This window comes from Haliotis asinina, chromosome 1 (assembly GCF_037392515.1).
Source record: "Haliotis asinina isolate JCU_RB_2024 chromosome 1, JCU_Hal_asi_v2, whole genome shotgun sequence".
In the NCBI taxonomy this organism is placed as follows: domain Eukaryota; kingdom Metazoa; phylum Mollusca; class Gastropoda; order Lepetellida; family Haliotidae; genus Haliotis; species Haliotis asinina.
Window position 1 is genome coordinate 84,347,552 of NC_090280.1, and position 15,133 is coordinate 84,362,684.

Genomic DNA, 15,133 nt, shown 5'->3' on the forward strand with positions numbered 1-15,133 from the left:
CCACACACTTGCATTTAAGTGGCTACATTTATGCAATAATCTTGAAGGCTACTGTATTTTACAAGTGATACCATGTCGTTTTCCTCCAGCTAAGGAATCTGTCTTTGAGTAAGAAGTGTCACTACTAATGATGAAACGACACCCCTCAACATCAGCTGAACCACCTATGTGTGTCTGTCCTTATATGTGTGCATACATGTGTGTACACGTGTTGACTTCTAAGTTACTTTAATCGGAAAACTGAATCAACAAGCACACGTCTCAAGCAAACAGTTGGATTAAAACTCAAAACTATTTCATGCAAGGGAAATACAGTAGCTGAACAAATACAATATATACACAAAACATAAAGAAACACATCCTGGATTACTTCACTTCTGTTTTAATGTTCACAATGCATTGAAAACCTTTGTGAAGTATGTTTAACATCTTGGGACGATTTCGTTTTAATAATCATTTTCTATCGCTTTTCGAATGTGCATCGCATGTGATGGTCAAGTTATTTAATGTATTCATTGTAATTCATCCTTAAACAATATCTATATTGTAATGATAGTTGGCAAATACACATATGACATGACTGTATTTATTCTCTAGAAAGATTACTAATCGTCCAGTGCTTGAAAAAATACAAAACCATACAAAATCAATTGCCTCTAATAGTGGCAAAATACTGATACTCTCTACTGCTTGACAAATAGTAGATGAGCCAGCGCAGTACTGAACGCGTTTGTGACAACCAAGCGGTGCAAGTAATCTGGACGAATACACTTGGTTGCTCCGGGTAGATTGACGATTAAGCACGTGCAATACATGCTGCCCGTGATCTGAAATCAATACCGCTACTGTTCAACAGTGTCTCGTAGAGCTATTTAGTTCAGCAAAACACCATCACGACACTATTCGCACGAGGAAATTGAACTTTTCAATATTTAAACGATAACCCGTTTCTCTCTTGTTCCAAATGAAATGTTCTGGAGGGCGTTCCCACATATGCAAATTAGCGTCTTTTCTCAGGTCTTGGCTCATCTAATACTTTGCAAACAGTACCTGATGCAAAAATAAACGTTTTTACGTATTTCTTATGTGGATCTTTCGCAGGTGTTCATGACTTTAACTCATTTCAATCACGACCAAACTTGCACGTTTTCACGTACTGCTTTAAAACACTACATTTATTACTGTTGAATGAAGAGGTGAACAGTTATGGTTCCATGACGACATTTCGTTCAATACACCCAACATGACCAACGACCATTTGGAAGTTCAAAAATGTGAAAACTGCGGACGAGAAAATCTTTGAAAAACATCTTCCCACATTTTATAATAAAACACTATTTTCTTCTAGGTAACTAAGAATATACGACAGTGTTAGAGAACATGGGAAAAGAAGCATACACATTTCCATCTTGGAAACACCAGTATTACAAAAAAATAAAGCAAGTATCAATCAGTAAACATCTTACAACACACATCACTGACTTTATCAGCACAGTTCAATACCACATTTCCACATGAACGACAAGATCCACGTGGCATTACGTTGTGATAAATTATACACGAGTCATTGAGTATGGATCTAAGAAGACAGGCGGTGTATAATTATTGTTATGCAAAAACCCTTGCCAACCTCAAACGAAACAAATCCAATACATTTTGAAAGTACAATGAACAAATGTGGAAGTTCAGACTCACGGGTTTCGGAACATTTCAGAGTGAGGCAAAGGTTTTATTTTTCGAATTGACATTGTTAAGCATAGCTACACATACATCAAGAAAAGGGAAGAAACCACGCTAGGATTTATAAGAGCACGTTACTATCATCGCTTAACAGCTCCACATTCTGACGCGTAAGATAGGTCACAGAAATCACCCACATTTTCAGATAACCGAACTTAGAAAACACTCTATAATTTGGCTTGATCATGTTTTTATTACATCAGCTATACGGTGGATAATTTGGAATGACCAATCCCAATTGAGAATCAGCGTTGAATATTCATTATCCAAATAAAGGAATCGAACACACGTATGAATATTTAAATCCCCTCGTGGTGTTCGACTCGAGACTATATGACCCAGTGTTAACAGTACCCAACACAGCAGTAGTCCAGCCACCGTAGTAGATGATGCCTCTATACAGGCTCATGTTAATAGGTATATCCCTCAGTGTGATCACACGTGTACTCACATTGTTGGACACTGTCATTCTCATCAGTTCCTTCCCATTGTTATAATACAAAACACCAACTGTCTCATCTAGAATCACTGAAAACATGTCACTTCGTGTGGCTAATGTTGACAGACCCTTGCCATCATATGTCACCGTAAACAGTTTTGAAAAGTTACACCCGTATATCTTCCTCCTCCTTGTATCAAGGGTTATCTGCCATGGATGACGTCCATAATTGGCTAAGTCAATGACGTTAGTAAAGTTTTCCCCCTCTGTAGACATGCGGCTGATTGAGTATTTTGGATAATGTGTCCCCATAAATACCAGACCCCGTCCTTCGTCCACTGCCATGCCTAAGGTCTGTACACCCTTTTTCAGTACTCTCGTCTGAGTTGCATCAAGAGTAGATGCTAATATCCTATCGGGAGAATATACAGCAATCAGAAGTTCTCTTGTCTTTGGCAAATAGGCAATGCAGTTAACATTCGCCAGGTTGTGATACGGATAAACACTGAGGGAATCATTATGGAGGTTGAGTTGACGGAATTGTTGTCTCGTGCTTGACCAGATAGAAGCAATCAGAATCCTACGTTCCTTCACAGGTGGTCGCAGCGTTGTAGTTGCAGTTGTCAACAGACGTGATCTGGTTGTGGTCACTACCTTTGTTACTGCTGGTGACGTTGATGTAAACTTAACATGATGACTTGTCCCGGAAGAAACAGGCACAGAAAGACCTGTTTTCATTTGGGATATTTGGAACTGACAAGACTTATTTATCGCCAGTAACCGCTCATTATCTTGTTTGAGTCCAGTAACAGAAACGTTACTCCTTTGTAGTTCCCTTTCCAGTCTGTGTTTCTCTCTTGCACAGGTATCATTTTTGTTTTGTCCATTGCAATCATCTACCTTCTCGAGGACAAATGCATGAAAAGTAGCCGTTTCCTCCTGGAAGTCTTTCAGTGATCTCGAGACGTGATGCCACTGCCTCTTCATTTGATGGTAGCCCCGTCTCACATGCCTTATTCCAGAAAGAACCTCACTTTTCACCGTGTCACGAAACGTCTCTCCTTGTACAATCTCACTCATTGTCTCTCTCACTTGATCCCGTATGGTTTCCTTTAACTCAACTCTCAGTGATGTCTTCACAGCGTCTATGATATTTCGTATCCTTTTCTCCATACGGATCATATCAGCCTTATTGTGAAACAGTTCCTCCTCCAACTGGTCCAATCTCTGTATGACAGACACAAAACTCTCCTGGCAGCTACAACAGCAGACCAGCGAGATGCAAATCAACAACCAGGAAATGCCTTTCAACATCCTCATCATAGAATTCTAAAGCTCACATGAGCAATATGTACGTGTAGTCACTAGGATGAAACAACGCTTTCTGCTTCAGATTCACTCGCGTAAGACTGAGGTATGCATTGTGGTATTACAAGGTCATCACTGCTTGTGAGTCACCCCTGATCACTATCTGCTGGGTATAGATAAAACTCGGTTATCACTGTTCACCTGTGTAGAGGGTAAGTGCAGCTCTGCCTCGAGTGGTTTGTTTGTTGCGGTACATACTCATATATTCTAAGCTAATCAGATTTGTCCTCCAAAGATTCCAAGAGGTTTAGATTTACCTAGATGTAGCTTGTAACGGTGACTGATGTATAAAGCAATGTACAGATCAATATAAACAACTTTAGGAAAACAACAGCTGATGGTCATGAGTCCTATTTCAATTATGCATTTTAGTGAAAAACGTGAAGACTGCAACATATATTTACCTGCAAACAATCATAATAATAACAATGCCCTAAAGTGGTAGCTATAGCTGAAACAAACACGAAAAGGTATTCGATGGTAATGTGTTTGAAACTAAAACCATATGTGCTTTTTTCAGTTTGCTGTCGTTCGTTAAGAAGCGTATGTCAGGTCCACTGCTTGATATTGCATGGCGATTTGTGCTGAGAGAAAGCGACTTGACTCTTCATCTAAATGTGTGTGTGTGTGTGTGTGCGTGTGTGTGTGTCTGCGTGTGTGTGTGTGCGTGTGTGCGTGCGTGCGTGCGTGCGTGCGTGTGTGTGTGTGTGTGTGTGTGTGTGTGTGTATGTATGTATGTATTTAGGTAGGGAGTGTCTACCCTTTTTTGAGTTATGGTAAGTAAATCCAGGGACGTATCTTGAGAGAAATTATCTGTCAGTGTTTGTTGGCCATCTGATCCTCATGATTAAGAGGTGATGTTGTAATTCGGTTGCCTATGGCAACATAGAACCTCTAAACATTCAAATAGTACCCCAATAGCTATATAGCGCTGCTAAGTAACAGGTACATGTCGTTGTCAGCTAAGATAAATCTTTGGCAGTTATATCTAACTATACCTCCGCAATCTCAAGTAGGGTGAATTTTACATGGTACCTGAACTTACTTCCTGGTCTTATTGAAATAGAGGATTTCTACCTACAGCAACCACTGCCGATATCCCAGAATGTCGGTGCTCTCACATCTTCAGGAACAGTAACAACTCACTCTTCATCTACTGCAGTCAGGAAGGTTACTTTCCTCTAGCTACAACCATGGTTTATCCAAGAGACGACAATACATCATCCTTTTGATCTCGGTTCATAACAAGTGACTACAACAGGTTTACCATTCAAAGTAGCGGGGGTTCTGTTTCGAGCGAAAAATATTGGAAGAAATTTCCACATCATGAAGAAATATATTTTTGTTCTGAACTCTAGAATTGGGAATTAAAATACTAGTCTGGAAGCAGTTTCATTTTTTAAATTCCGGAAATTAATCTAAGTTTTACTTCAGCTTTTTTCTAAAACTTCACCATACATTTAACACCTTTTGTAAATTATGGTTTACATTTTCGAAGACGTGTTTCAAAGTCATTTTCATCATCGGTTTCAATCCTCCCTCTACTGTGCTTGGTGATATAATTAAATATACCAGTTAAAATTCACACATTATGATTGGCAGAAATGGTTACAAGTAATTCCATTTATTATCCAAAGAAACGTACAAATGTTAAGCCAAGTCCATCAAAGCTGATTACTTTTACCACTTCTGATTGTCGTATTTTGCTACGTCGAAGTCGAAGGAATTCTCGTTCTGTTTACTTGTCATTCGTCCACGGGTCGTTAAGCCGTACTTACTAGTATACATATTCTCTAACAGTGGATTGTCAGGTGCAGACTGGATTATTTATACACCGCCGCCCTATAGCAGGAATACCACTGACTGCTGTGTTAACCAATCAGCCAGCCATCTAACCAACCAATGATGTATGAAGCCTGGAAGGAATGATACAACCTTTAATAGTCTTGAACACAATGTCAATGCATGATGAAACCACATCAGTTAACATCTCCATCAGCCCAACCAGTTGTGTGTGTCTGTCTTTATCTTTGTGCATACATGCATGTATATGTTTGGTTGCACGTCATACATGATTTTAATCATTCTCTCGAAAAAATAGCAATCATTCAGTAATACAAAATATATAAAATCATGCAGCAAACATCGCCCCGAATAGCTGCAAAATACTGTAACAATTACTTTCCAATTTAGGTTAACCGGAAAACCAAACCAACAAACAACACAAACATATTTCAAGCTAACAGTCGGACTTTTTACTGTACAAACTTTCAAAATAAATGCAAGGGGGGTGTATAGTAGCCGCACATAAATGAAACAGCAGAGCAAATACAACATGTATAGGTGAGTAAGTGAGTGAGTTAAAATTTAACGCCACATCGGCATTATTGCAGCCATATCGTGACGAGAACAGTCTAAATCAAATAAATGTATTACTTAAAAGCTGTCACCAAGGGACAGTAAATCTACTAAAATAACACAGCTCTTAATTCAAAACTGCTACGCTATCATAAAAAAATACGTATCAAGATAACAGTGCAGTCTAAGAACATGCTACAGATCACCAACAACCGAAGGTAGATCCCCATACCAGGGACCATGGGTAGAGCTATAGCATCTTTGCTACCTACATTGACTCTAGTTGCATTTACATCATCCCTTCTGCAGCCGGCGGCTGGAGTCACATTTACCCGTACACACATGCACGCACGCACGCACGCACGCACGCACGCACGCACGCACGCACGCACGCACGCACGCACGCACGCACGCACACACACACACACACATACATACATACATACATACATACATACATACATATTCATGATCAAGATTAGTGAATCAAACACACGTATGGTTGATGGAACCCCTTTATGGTTTGTGACTTTAGACTATACGCTACGGTTTTACCTGTCACATTAACTGTGCCCAACACAGCAGCAGTCCAGCCACCGTAGTAGATGATGCCTCTATACAGTCTCATGTTCCAAGGTGTATCGTGCAGTGTGATCACACGTGTACTCACATGGTTGGACACTGTCATCCTCATCAGTTCCCTCCCTTTGCTGTAAAACAACACCCCCGCTGTCTGATCTAGAGTCACTGAATACATGTATCTTCCTCTTGCCAATGTTGACAAACCTTGACCATCATATGTCACTGTGAACAGATTAAGGTAGTTACACCAATATATCTTCTCTCTCCTCGTATCCAGAGTTATCTGCCTTGGATAATATGCAAACTTGGACAAATCAATGACGACATTAAATTCTTCTCCATGTCGAGACATGCGGCTGATTGAGTATTTGGGATAATATGTTCCCATAAATACTACGAACCGTCCTTCGTCCACTGCCATGCCATAGGTGCGTACACCTTCTCTCAGTACTCTCACCTGACTTGTATCAAGGACAGATGCTAATATTCTATCAGGTTTTAATAAAGCAATCAGAAGTTCTCTTGTCTTTGCTAAATAGGCAATTGAGTTAACTCTAGACAGGTTGTGATACGGATAAAAACTGAGGGAATCATTGTCGATGTTGAGTTGACGGAATTGTTGGTTAGTCCTTGACCAGACAGAAGCAATCAGAATCCTATTTTTCTCCTCTTGTCTAGGTGTCGTCAATGATGCTGTCATCAGAAGCTGACTGGTAGTCACTAACTTTGTCAGCACTGTTGACATTGATATAGAGTTAACACGAATACTTGCTCCTTGAGAAACAGGCACAGCTGTACTCAGTTGAGATATTTGAAACTGGCACGTCTTATTTAACTCCAGTAACAGTTCATTATCTTTTTTGAGTTCAGCAACAGAAACGTTACTCTTTCGTAGTTCCCTTTCCAGTCTGTGTTTCTCTCTTGCACAGGTATCACTTGTGTTTTCTCCTTTCCAGTCATCTACCTTCTCGAGAACAAATTCATGAAATGTAACCGTTTCCTCCTGGAAGTCTTTCAGTGATCTCGAGACATGTTGCCACTGCCTCTTCATTTGATGGTAGCCCCGTCTCACATGCCTTATTTCAGGGACAACCTCACTTTTTACCGTGTCACGAAAAGCCTCTCCTTGTACAATCTCACTCATTGTCTCTCTCACTTGATCCCGTATGGTTTCCTTTAACTCAACTCTCAGTGATGTCTTCACAGCGTCTATGATATTTCGTATCCTTTTCTCCATACGGATCATATCAGCCTTATTGTGAAACAGTTCCTCCTCCAACTGGTCCAATCTCTGTATGACAGACACAAAACTCTCCTGGCAGCTACAACAGCAGACCAGCGAGATGCAAATCAACAACCACGAAATGCCTTTCAACATCCTCATCATAGAATTCTAAAGATCACATGAGCAATATGTAGGTGTACTCACTAGGATGAAACAACGCTTTCTGCTTCAGATTGGCTCGCGTAAGATTCACGTATACTTTGTATCATTACAAGGTAACCACTGCTTGTGAGTCACCCCTGATCACTATCTGCTGGGTATAGATAAAACTCGGTTATCTCTGTTCACCTGTGTAGAGGATAAGTGCAGCTCTGCCTTGACTGGTTTGTTTGTTGCGGTACATACTCATATATTCTAAGCTACAATTACTTTACGTACATGTATTAGATGCAAGCAACAATGGTGCCACCTCAGTGAAATATTGATAGCCTTACATAGTTCAGATGTAAATGATTCACAAATATTTCATCACTTCGCACTTCGTATCAAAAGACGTCTAGCATACGTTACGTAAAGAAACAGAATAACTATGTACTTTCGTGGAACATCAACAGTCACATATCTCATGCGGATAATCTGAAACTTTAATTCATTCTTGCATTCAGAGCATAAGTTTATAATAAACAGGATAAAATATGGTGTTATACAATTTCAAAGTTCTCGTGGAAAGGGTGTCCAGTTTTTTTGTGAAATCAGATTTGTCCTTCAAAGATCTCAAGAGGTTTAGATTTATATTGATGTAACTTGCAACGGTGACTGATGTATAAACCTATGTAGAAATCAATATGAAGACTGCAATGTATATTTACCAACAAACAATAATAATAATGCCCAATAGTGGTAGCTATAGCTTAAACAAACAACAAAAGGTATTCGGTGGTAATGTGTTTGAAACTGAAACCATATGTGTTTTTTTCAGTTTGCTGTCGTTCGTCAACAAGCGTATGTCAGGTCCAGTGCTTGATATTGCATGGCGATTTATGCTAAGAGAAAGGCACTTGACTATTCATCTAAATGTAGATATTATTCACAATTTAAGTCTTTTCTTCGTGTTGAACACAATTTGTCCAGTCCTACCATATCAACGGAACATGTTCCGCTGTAACATCTTTAGACTAGCAGAAGAAACTGGTCGCCACACAATACACCCTGTGATAAACGTCCCTATCCTTAACAGTTGCTCTCTGGGCCTAAACTATGTCGAAGATGAGTTCTGTGTCCTCCATATACGTGGTAAATATTCTGAAATAAGTGTTTCATAACCCACCGGACTCAACCTCCAACAGCAGTATTACTTATCTAAAGACATTCAGTACATTAATGTCCACTGCATTAAAACGAAAACGTTAACCCACTATTAAAATAAATTGATCTTCCATTCAATCGTTATCCTATATCTATCTTGTATGCGTCATCTATGCTTGAGTTTTGTTTCTATTATGGGCCAATGGTCTACATCGCTAACATGTCTCACTGCCTGTCTGTCCGTCCGTGTGTGAGTGTGTGTGTGTATGTATGTATGTATGTGTGTGTGTGTGTGTGTGTGTGTGTGTGTGTGTGTGTGTGTGTGTGTGTGTGTGTGTGTGTGTGTGTGTGTGTGTGTGTGTGTGTGTGTGTGTGTGTGTGTGTGTGTGGTAAATAAATTCATTGACTGAGTAGAAATAATCTATCAATGTTTGATAGCAGACACCGGTTTTCGACCACCTGATCCTCCTGATTACGAGGCGATATTGAAAATCGTTTTTCTATGGCAACATAGAATTAATAATTGTATAAGGCTAATGTCTTATAACAACATAAACACACAAGACTGCCTTGTATGTTTCACCTGTCATATAAAGAGAGCAAAAAGAAAACTGATATAAAAATGTTAATATGATGTTACCATTGTGCCTCCATTTGTATTAATATCTTAATATTTGATAGATAGATAGATAGATAGATAGATAGATAGATAGATAGATAGATAGATAGATAGATAGATAGATAGATAGATAGATAGATAGATAGATAGATAGATAGATAGATAGATAGATAGATAGGTAGGTAGGTAGGTAGGACAGTAGTGTAGGTAGGTAGGTAGGTAGGTAGGTAGGTAGGTAGGTAGGTAGGTAGGTAGGTAGGTAGGTAGGTAGGTAGGTAGGTAGGTAGGTAGGTAGGTAGGTATAACAGACAAAAATACATTCCTTGTATGTTTCACCTGTCATATAAAGAGAGCAAAAAGAAAACTGATATAAAAATGTTAATATGATGTTACCATTGTGCCTCCATTTGTATTAATATCTTAATATTTGATAAATAGATAGATAGATAGATAGGTAGGTAGGTAGGACAGTAGGTAGGACAGTAGGTAGGTAGGTAGGTAGGTAGGTAGGTAGGTAGGTAGGTAGGTAGGTAGGTAGGTATAACAGACAAAAATACATTCCTTGCATTTTACAAGAGTCCTGATAACTTTATCAGGTTATTTTCTTTTGCAACAATATGTACACATTAGTTTGTCTTGTACGTTTCCTCTGTCATATAAAAAAGTAAAAAGCAAATCTGACATTAGAATTTTAATTTTATTCACAGTTCTAATACTTACGAATTTACAATATGATGTTAACACAGTGCCTCCCTTTTTGTACCAGTGTATCAATATGTGAAAGATATGTAGATATTAGACAAGAATGCCTTCCTTCCTGTAAACTCGTGAACCGAAGTCCTGATAACTGTACTAGGCTATTTTTTCCACTATGTTTCCAAGTGTGATTATGATGATAGGTGCAGTGGAATGGTTTGTTTTTCGGTTGGTTAGTTAATCAGTTAGTTTGTTGTTCAACGCCGCTCTGAAAAATATTCCAGCTATATTGCGGTGGTCTGTAAATGAAGTTTGCACCAGACAATCCAGTGAGGAACATCATAAGCATGAGCATTGTTCAACCCCATTGACAAATGATATATGTCACACAAGTCAGAAAGCCTTACCACCCGTTTGTCACATTACCGTTTGTTACGACAAGAAGTTCTGACCAGGATCTTCATGGGTCCAATAATGAAATAAAATAAATATATTGCTCGACGTGGACAAGAATTCCTTGGGGTTTTGTTGAAACAAAAGAGTTCTCATTAAGTACAAGTATATCACTGATAATAAATGTTGTGATAACAAACGACGAACGTCATCCAGTTTCCATCTATTTCTTTTTAGAAGTCAACACACGTATTCATCCTGATGACGAAACAAAGACGGCCAGTAATTACCTCCAATCTCCACGTCCGACGATGTCAGTGTAAACACACGGAGAAGGTCAGACTATACAGCTTCGACATTGGGCAGGTATCACCCTTTATAATAGAACACACCACCTTTGTTGTTGGTATATACTTGCTTTCCTGTATTGATCATTGTCGAACTTGCAAACACAAGCCCAAAACGTCACCAGACATGGGCTTCACACACTGTATCCATGTGGCTCTTAGGTCTTTGGGGTGGCGAACCACAATGGCGTTTTCAAATGTAAACAAACGCAGCCACTCGCGCAACAATTGCAGCCATATCAGCAATTTAGCGATAATAACAGAAACACATCGTCCCTATCGGAAGCAATGTCGGTAATACTGGAAACACGCTCTGACATCTTCGGAGATTTTTCGGAAACTCACACCGCAAAACATGGCGTCGTTGGAAGAACCACCCGTCTCGGTCAGTTTTGTTTTTAGTTCCTACTATTACATTTTTATACTTATCCATCTTTGACCACCCGTGTTGAATGCGTTTTGGTATGAGGTGTTGTCGAGGTTATAGCCTTTTTCAGGAAAACATTGTCACTGCAGAAGAGTGTCACAAGTCATGCCCCTGGAGATTGTTTACATCTGAACATCGAAGTCGTGCCGATGATTATGAACGTGCACTAGACATAACATCATTTTTTTGTAAAAATGTGTTTGGAAAATAAATTTGAACATCGAACTTCACAGGAAGAATGCTTTTGGCTCATAAACTACTTCATGGCGCACGTTCATGGTGTTATGTCCAGCGCACGTTCGTAATCATCGGCACGACCGACTTCCACAAATCACGGAGCAGAAAAATCTCCGAACGGTGCATTGTCTGTTGCCATTATTTGTTAAAAACAATCACTTTCTCTTCTGTTGTAGATTGTAGATTAGTAATGACGCGGTGGTTATTGTGATTTTAAAGACGAAATGACCAAACAGTATCGAGATACATGACACAATTTTCATAATTAAAATTAGAGTATCAAACACACGTATGGACGCCTTAACACCTTAATGGTTTTTGACTGGAGACTATACTCTCCGATGTTATGTGTCGCATTAACAGTGTGCAACACAGCAGCAGTTCCTGAGCCACCGTAGTAGATGATGCCTCTGTACAGTCTCATGTTCCTAGGTATGGTTTGGAGTGTGATCACACGTGTACTCACATTATTGGACACTGTCATCCTCATCAGTTCCCTCCCTTTGTTAAAAAACAACACCCCTGCTGTCTGATCTAGAGTCACAGAATACATGATCCTTCCCGTGGCTAATGTTGACAAACCTTGACCATCATATGTCATTGTGAACAGATTAAGGTAGTTACACCAATATATCTTCTCTCTCCTTGTATCTAGAGTTATCTGCCTTGGATAATGTGCAAACATGGACAGGTCAATGACGACAGTAAAGTCTTCACCCTGTGTAGACATGCGGCTGATTGAGTATTGTGGATAACCTGTCGACATAAATACCACGTCCCGTTCTTCGTCCACTGCCATGCCATAGGTGCGTACACCTTCGCTCAGTACTCTCACCTGACTTGTATCAAGGACAGATGCTAATATCTTATCAGGCTTTACAAAAGCAATCAGAAGTTCTCTTGTCTTTGCTAAATAGGCAATTGAGTTAACTCTCGACAGGTTGTGATACGAATAAACACTGAGGGAATTATTGTAGATGTTGAGTTGATAAAATTGTTGGATGGTCCTTGACCGGAATGGAGCAATCAGGATCCTCCCCTTCTCTTCTTTCCTGGGTGTATGTAAGGATGCTGTTATCACAGGTTGACTGGTTGTTGACACTATCTTTGTCATTACTGGTGACATTGATGTAGAGTTAACACGAAGACTTGCTCTTTGAGAAACAGGCACAGTTGTTTTCAGTTGAGATATTTGAAACTGACACGTCTTATTTAACTCCAGTAGCCGTTCATTATCTTTTTTGAGTTCAACCATAGAAACATTAGTACTCTTTTGTAGTTCCCTTTCCAGTCTGTGTTTCTCTCTTGCACAGGCGTCACTTGTGTTTTGTCCTTTCCAGCCATCAACCTTCTCGAGAACAAATTCATGAAATGTAGCTGTTTCGTCCTTGAAGTCTTGCAGTGATCTGGAGACATGATGCCACTGCCTCTTCATTTGATGGTAGCCCCGTTTCACATGCCGTAATCTAGAGACAACCTCACTTTTCACAGTGTCACGAAACGTCTCTCCTTGTACAATCTCACTCATTGTCTCTCTCACTTGATCCCGTATGGCTTCCTTTAACTCAATTGTCAGTGATGTCTTCACAGCGTCTATGATATTTCGTATCCTTTTCTCCATACGGATCATATCAGCCTTATTGTGAAACAGTTCCTCCTCCAACTGGTCCAATCTCTGTATGACAGACACAAAACTCTCCTGGCAGCTACAACAGCAGACCAGCGAGATGCAAATCAACAACCAGGAAATGCCTTTCAACATCCTCATCATAGAATTCTAAAGCTCACATGAGCAATATGTACGTGTAGTCACTAGGATGAAACAACGCTTTCTGCTTCAGATTCACTCGCGTAAGACTGAGGTATGCATTGTGGTATTACAAGGTCATCACTGCTTGTGAGTCACCCCTGATCACTATCTGCTGGGTATAGATAAAACTCGGTTATCACTGTTCACCTGTGTAGAGGGTAAGTGCAGCTCTGCCTCGAGTGGTTTGTTTGTTGCGGTACATACTCATATATTCTAAGCTACAATTACTTTACGTACATGTATTAGATGCAAGCAACAATGGTGCCACCTCAGTGAAATATTGATAGCCTTATATAGTTCAGATGTAAATGATTCACAAATATTTCATCACTTCGAAATTCGTATCAAAAGACGTCTAACATACGTTACATAAAGAAACAGAATAACTATGTACTTTCGTGGAACATCAACAGTCACATATCTCATGCGGATAATCTGAAACTCCAATTCATTCTTGCATTCAGAGCATAAGTTTATAATAAACAGGATAAAATATGGTGTTATACAATTTCAAAGTTCTCGTGGAAAGGGTGTCCAGTTTTTTTGTGAAATCAGATTTGTCCTTCAAAGATCTCAAGAGGTTTAGATTTATATTGATGTAACTTGCAACGGTGACTGATGTATAAACCTATGTAGAGATCAATACAAACAACTTTAGCAAAACAACATGGTCATGACTCCTATTTCAATTATGCATTTTTAGTGAAAAATATGAAGACTACAATGTATATTTACCAACAAACAATAATAATAATGCCCAATAGTGGTAGCTATAGCTTAAACAAACAACAAAAGGTATTCGGTGGTAATGTGTTTGAAACTAAAACCATATGTGTTTTTTCAGTTTGCTGTCGTTCGTCAACAAGCGTATGTCAGGTCCAGTGCTTGATATTGCATGGCGATTTATGCTAAGAGAAAGGCACTTGACTATTCATCTAAATGTAGATATTATTCACAATTTAAGTCTTTTCTTCGTGTTGAACACAATTTGTCCAGTGACCTCCTACCATATCAACGGAACATGTTCCGCTGTAACATCTTTAGACTAGCAGAAGAAACTGGTCGCCACACAATACACCCTGTGATAAACGTCCCTATCCTTAACAGTTGCTCTCTGGGCCTAAACTATGTTGAAGATGAGTTCCGTGTCTTACTTATACGTGGTAAATATTCTGAAATAAGTGTTTCATAACCCACCGGACTCAACCTCCAACAGCAGTATTACTTATCTAAAGACATTCAGTACATTAATGTCCTCTGCATTAAAACGAAAACGTTAACCCACTATTAAAATAAATTGATCTTCCATTCAATCGTTATCCTATATCTATCTTGTATGCGTCATCTATGCTTGAGTTTTGTTTCTATTATGGGCCAGTGGTCTACATCGCTAACATGTCTCACTGCCTGTCTGTCCGTCCGTGTGTGAGTGTGTGAGTGTATGTATGTATGTATGTATGTATGTATGTATGTGTGTGTGTGTGTGTGTGTGTGTGTGTGTGTGTGTGTGTGTGTGTGTGTGTGTGTGTGTGTGTGTGTGTGTGTGTGTGTGTGTGTGTGTGTGTGTGTGTGTGTGTGTGTGTGTGT

At 39.4% G+C, this 15,133-nt stretch overlaps 3 protein-coding genes across 3 annotated transcripts; all 3 read right to left on the bottom strand.

The window, feature by feature from the left end:
• Window positions 1-370: 370 nt before the first annotated feature.
• On the bottom strand, window positions 371-3,499 carry LOC137276622 (uncharacterized). The gene has a single exon (XM_067808236.1). It carries the CDS (start codon window positions 3,497-3,499, stop codon window positions 2,003-2,005), a length of 1,497 nt encoding a protein of 498 aa, XP_067664337.1. The 3' UTR covers window positions 371-2,002.
• A 1,659-nt stretch (window positions 3,500-5,158) lies between these two features.
• LOC137283627 (uncharacterized) lies at window positions 5,159-7,940 on the bottom strand. Its single transcript, XM_067815224.1, has 2 exons — window positions 6,461-7,940; window positions 5,159-5,463 (listed from the first exon to the last, which is right to left on the bottom strand). The coding sequence occupies exons 1-2, from the start codon at window positions 7,872-7,874 to the stop codon at window positions 5,390-5,392; spliced, it is 1,488 nt and encodes a 495-aa protein (XP_067671325.1). The 5' UTR covers window positions 7,875-7,940; the 3' UTR covers window positions 5,159-5,389.
• Window positions 7,941-10,320: 2,380 nt separating this feature from the next.
• On the bottom strand, window positions 10,321-13,504 carry LOC137276633 (uncharacterized). The gene has a single exon (XM_067808246.1). The coding sequence runs from the start codon at window positions 13,502-13,504 to the stop codon at window positions 12,008-12,010; it is 1,497 nt and encodes a 498-aa protein (XP_067664347.1). The 3' UTR covers window positions 10,321-12,007.
• Between the last annotated feature and the right edge of the window lie 1,629 nt (window positions 13,505-15,133).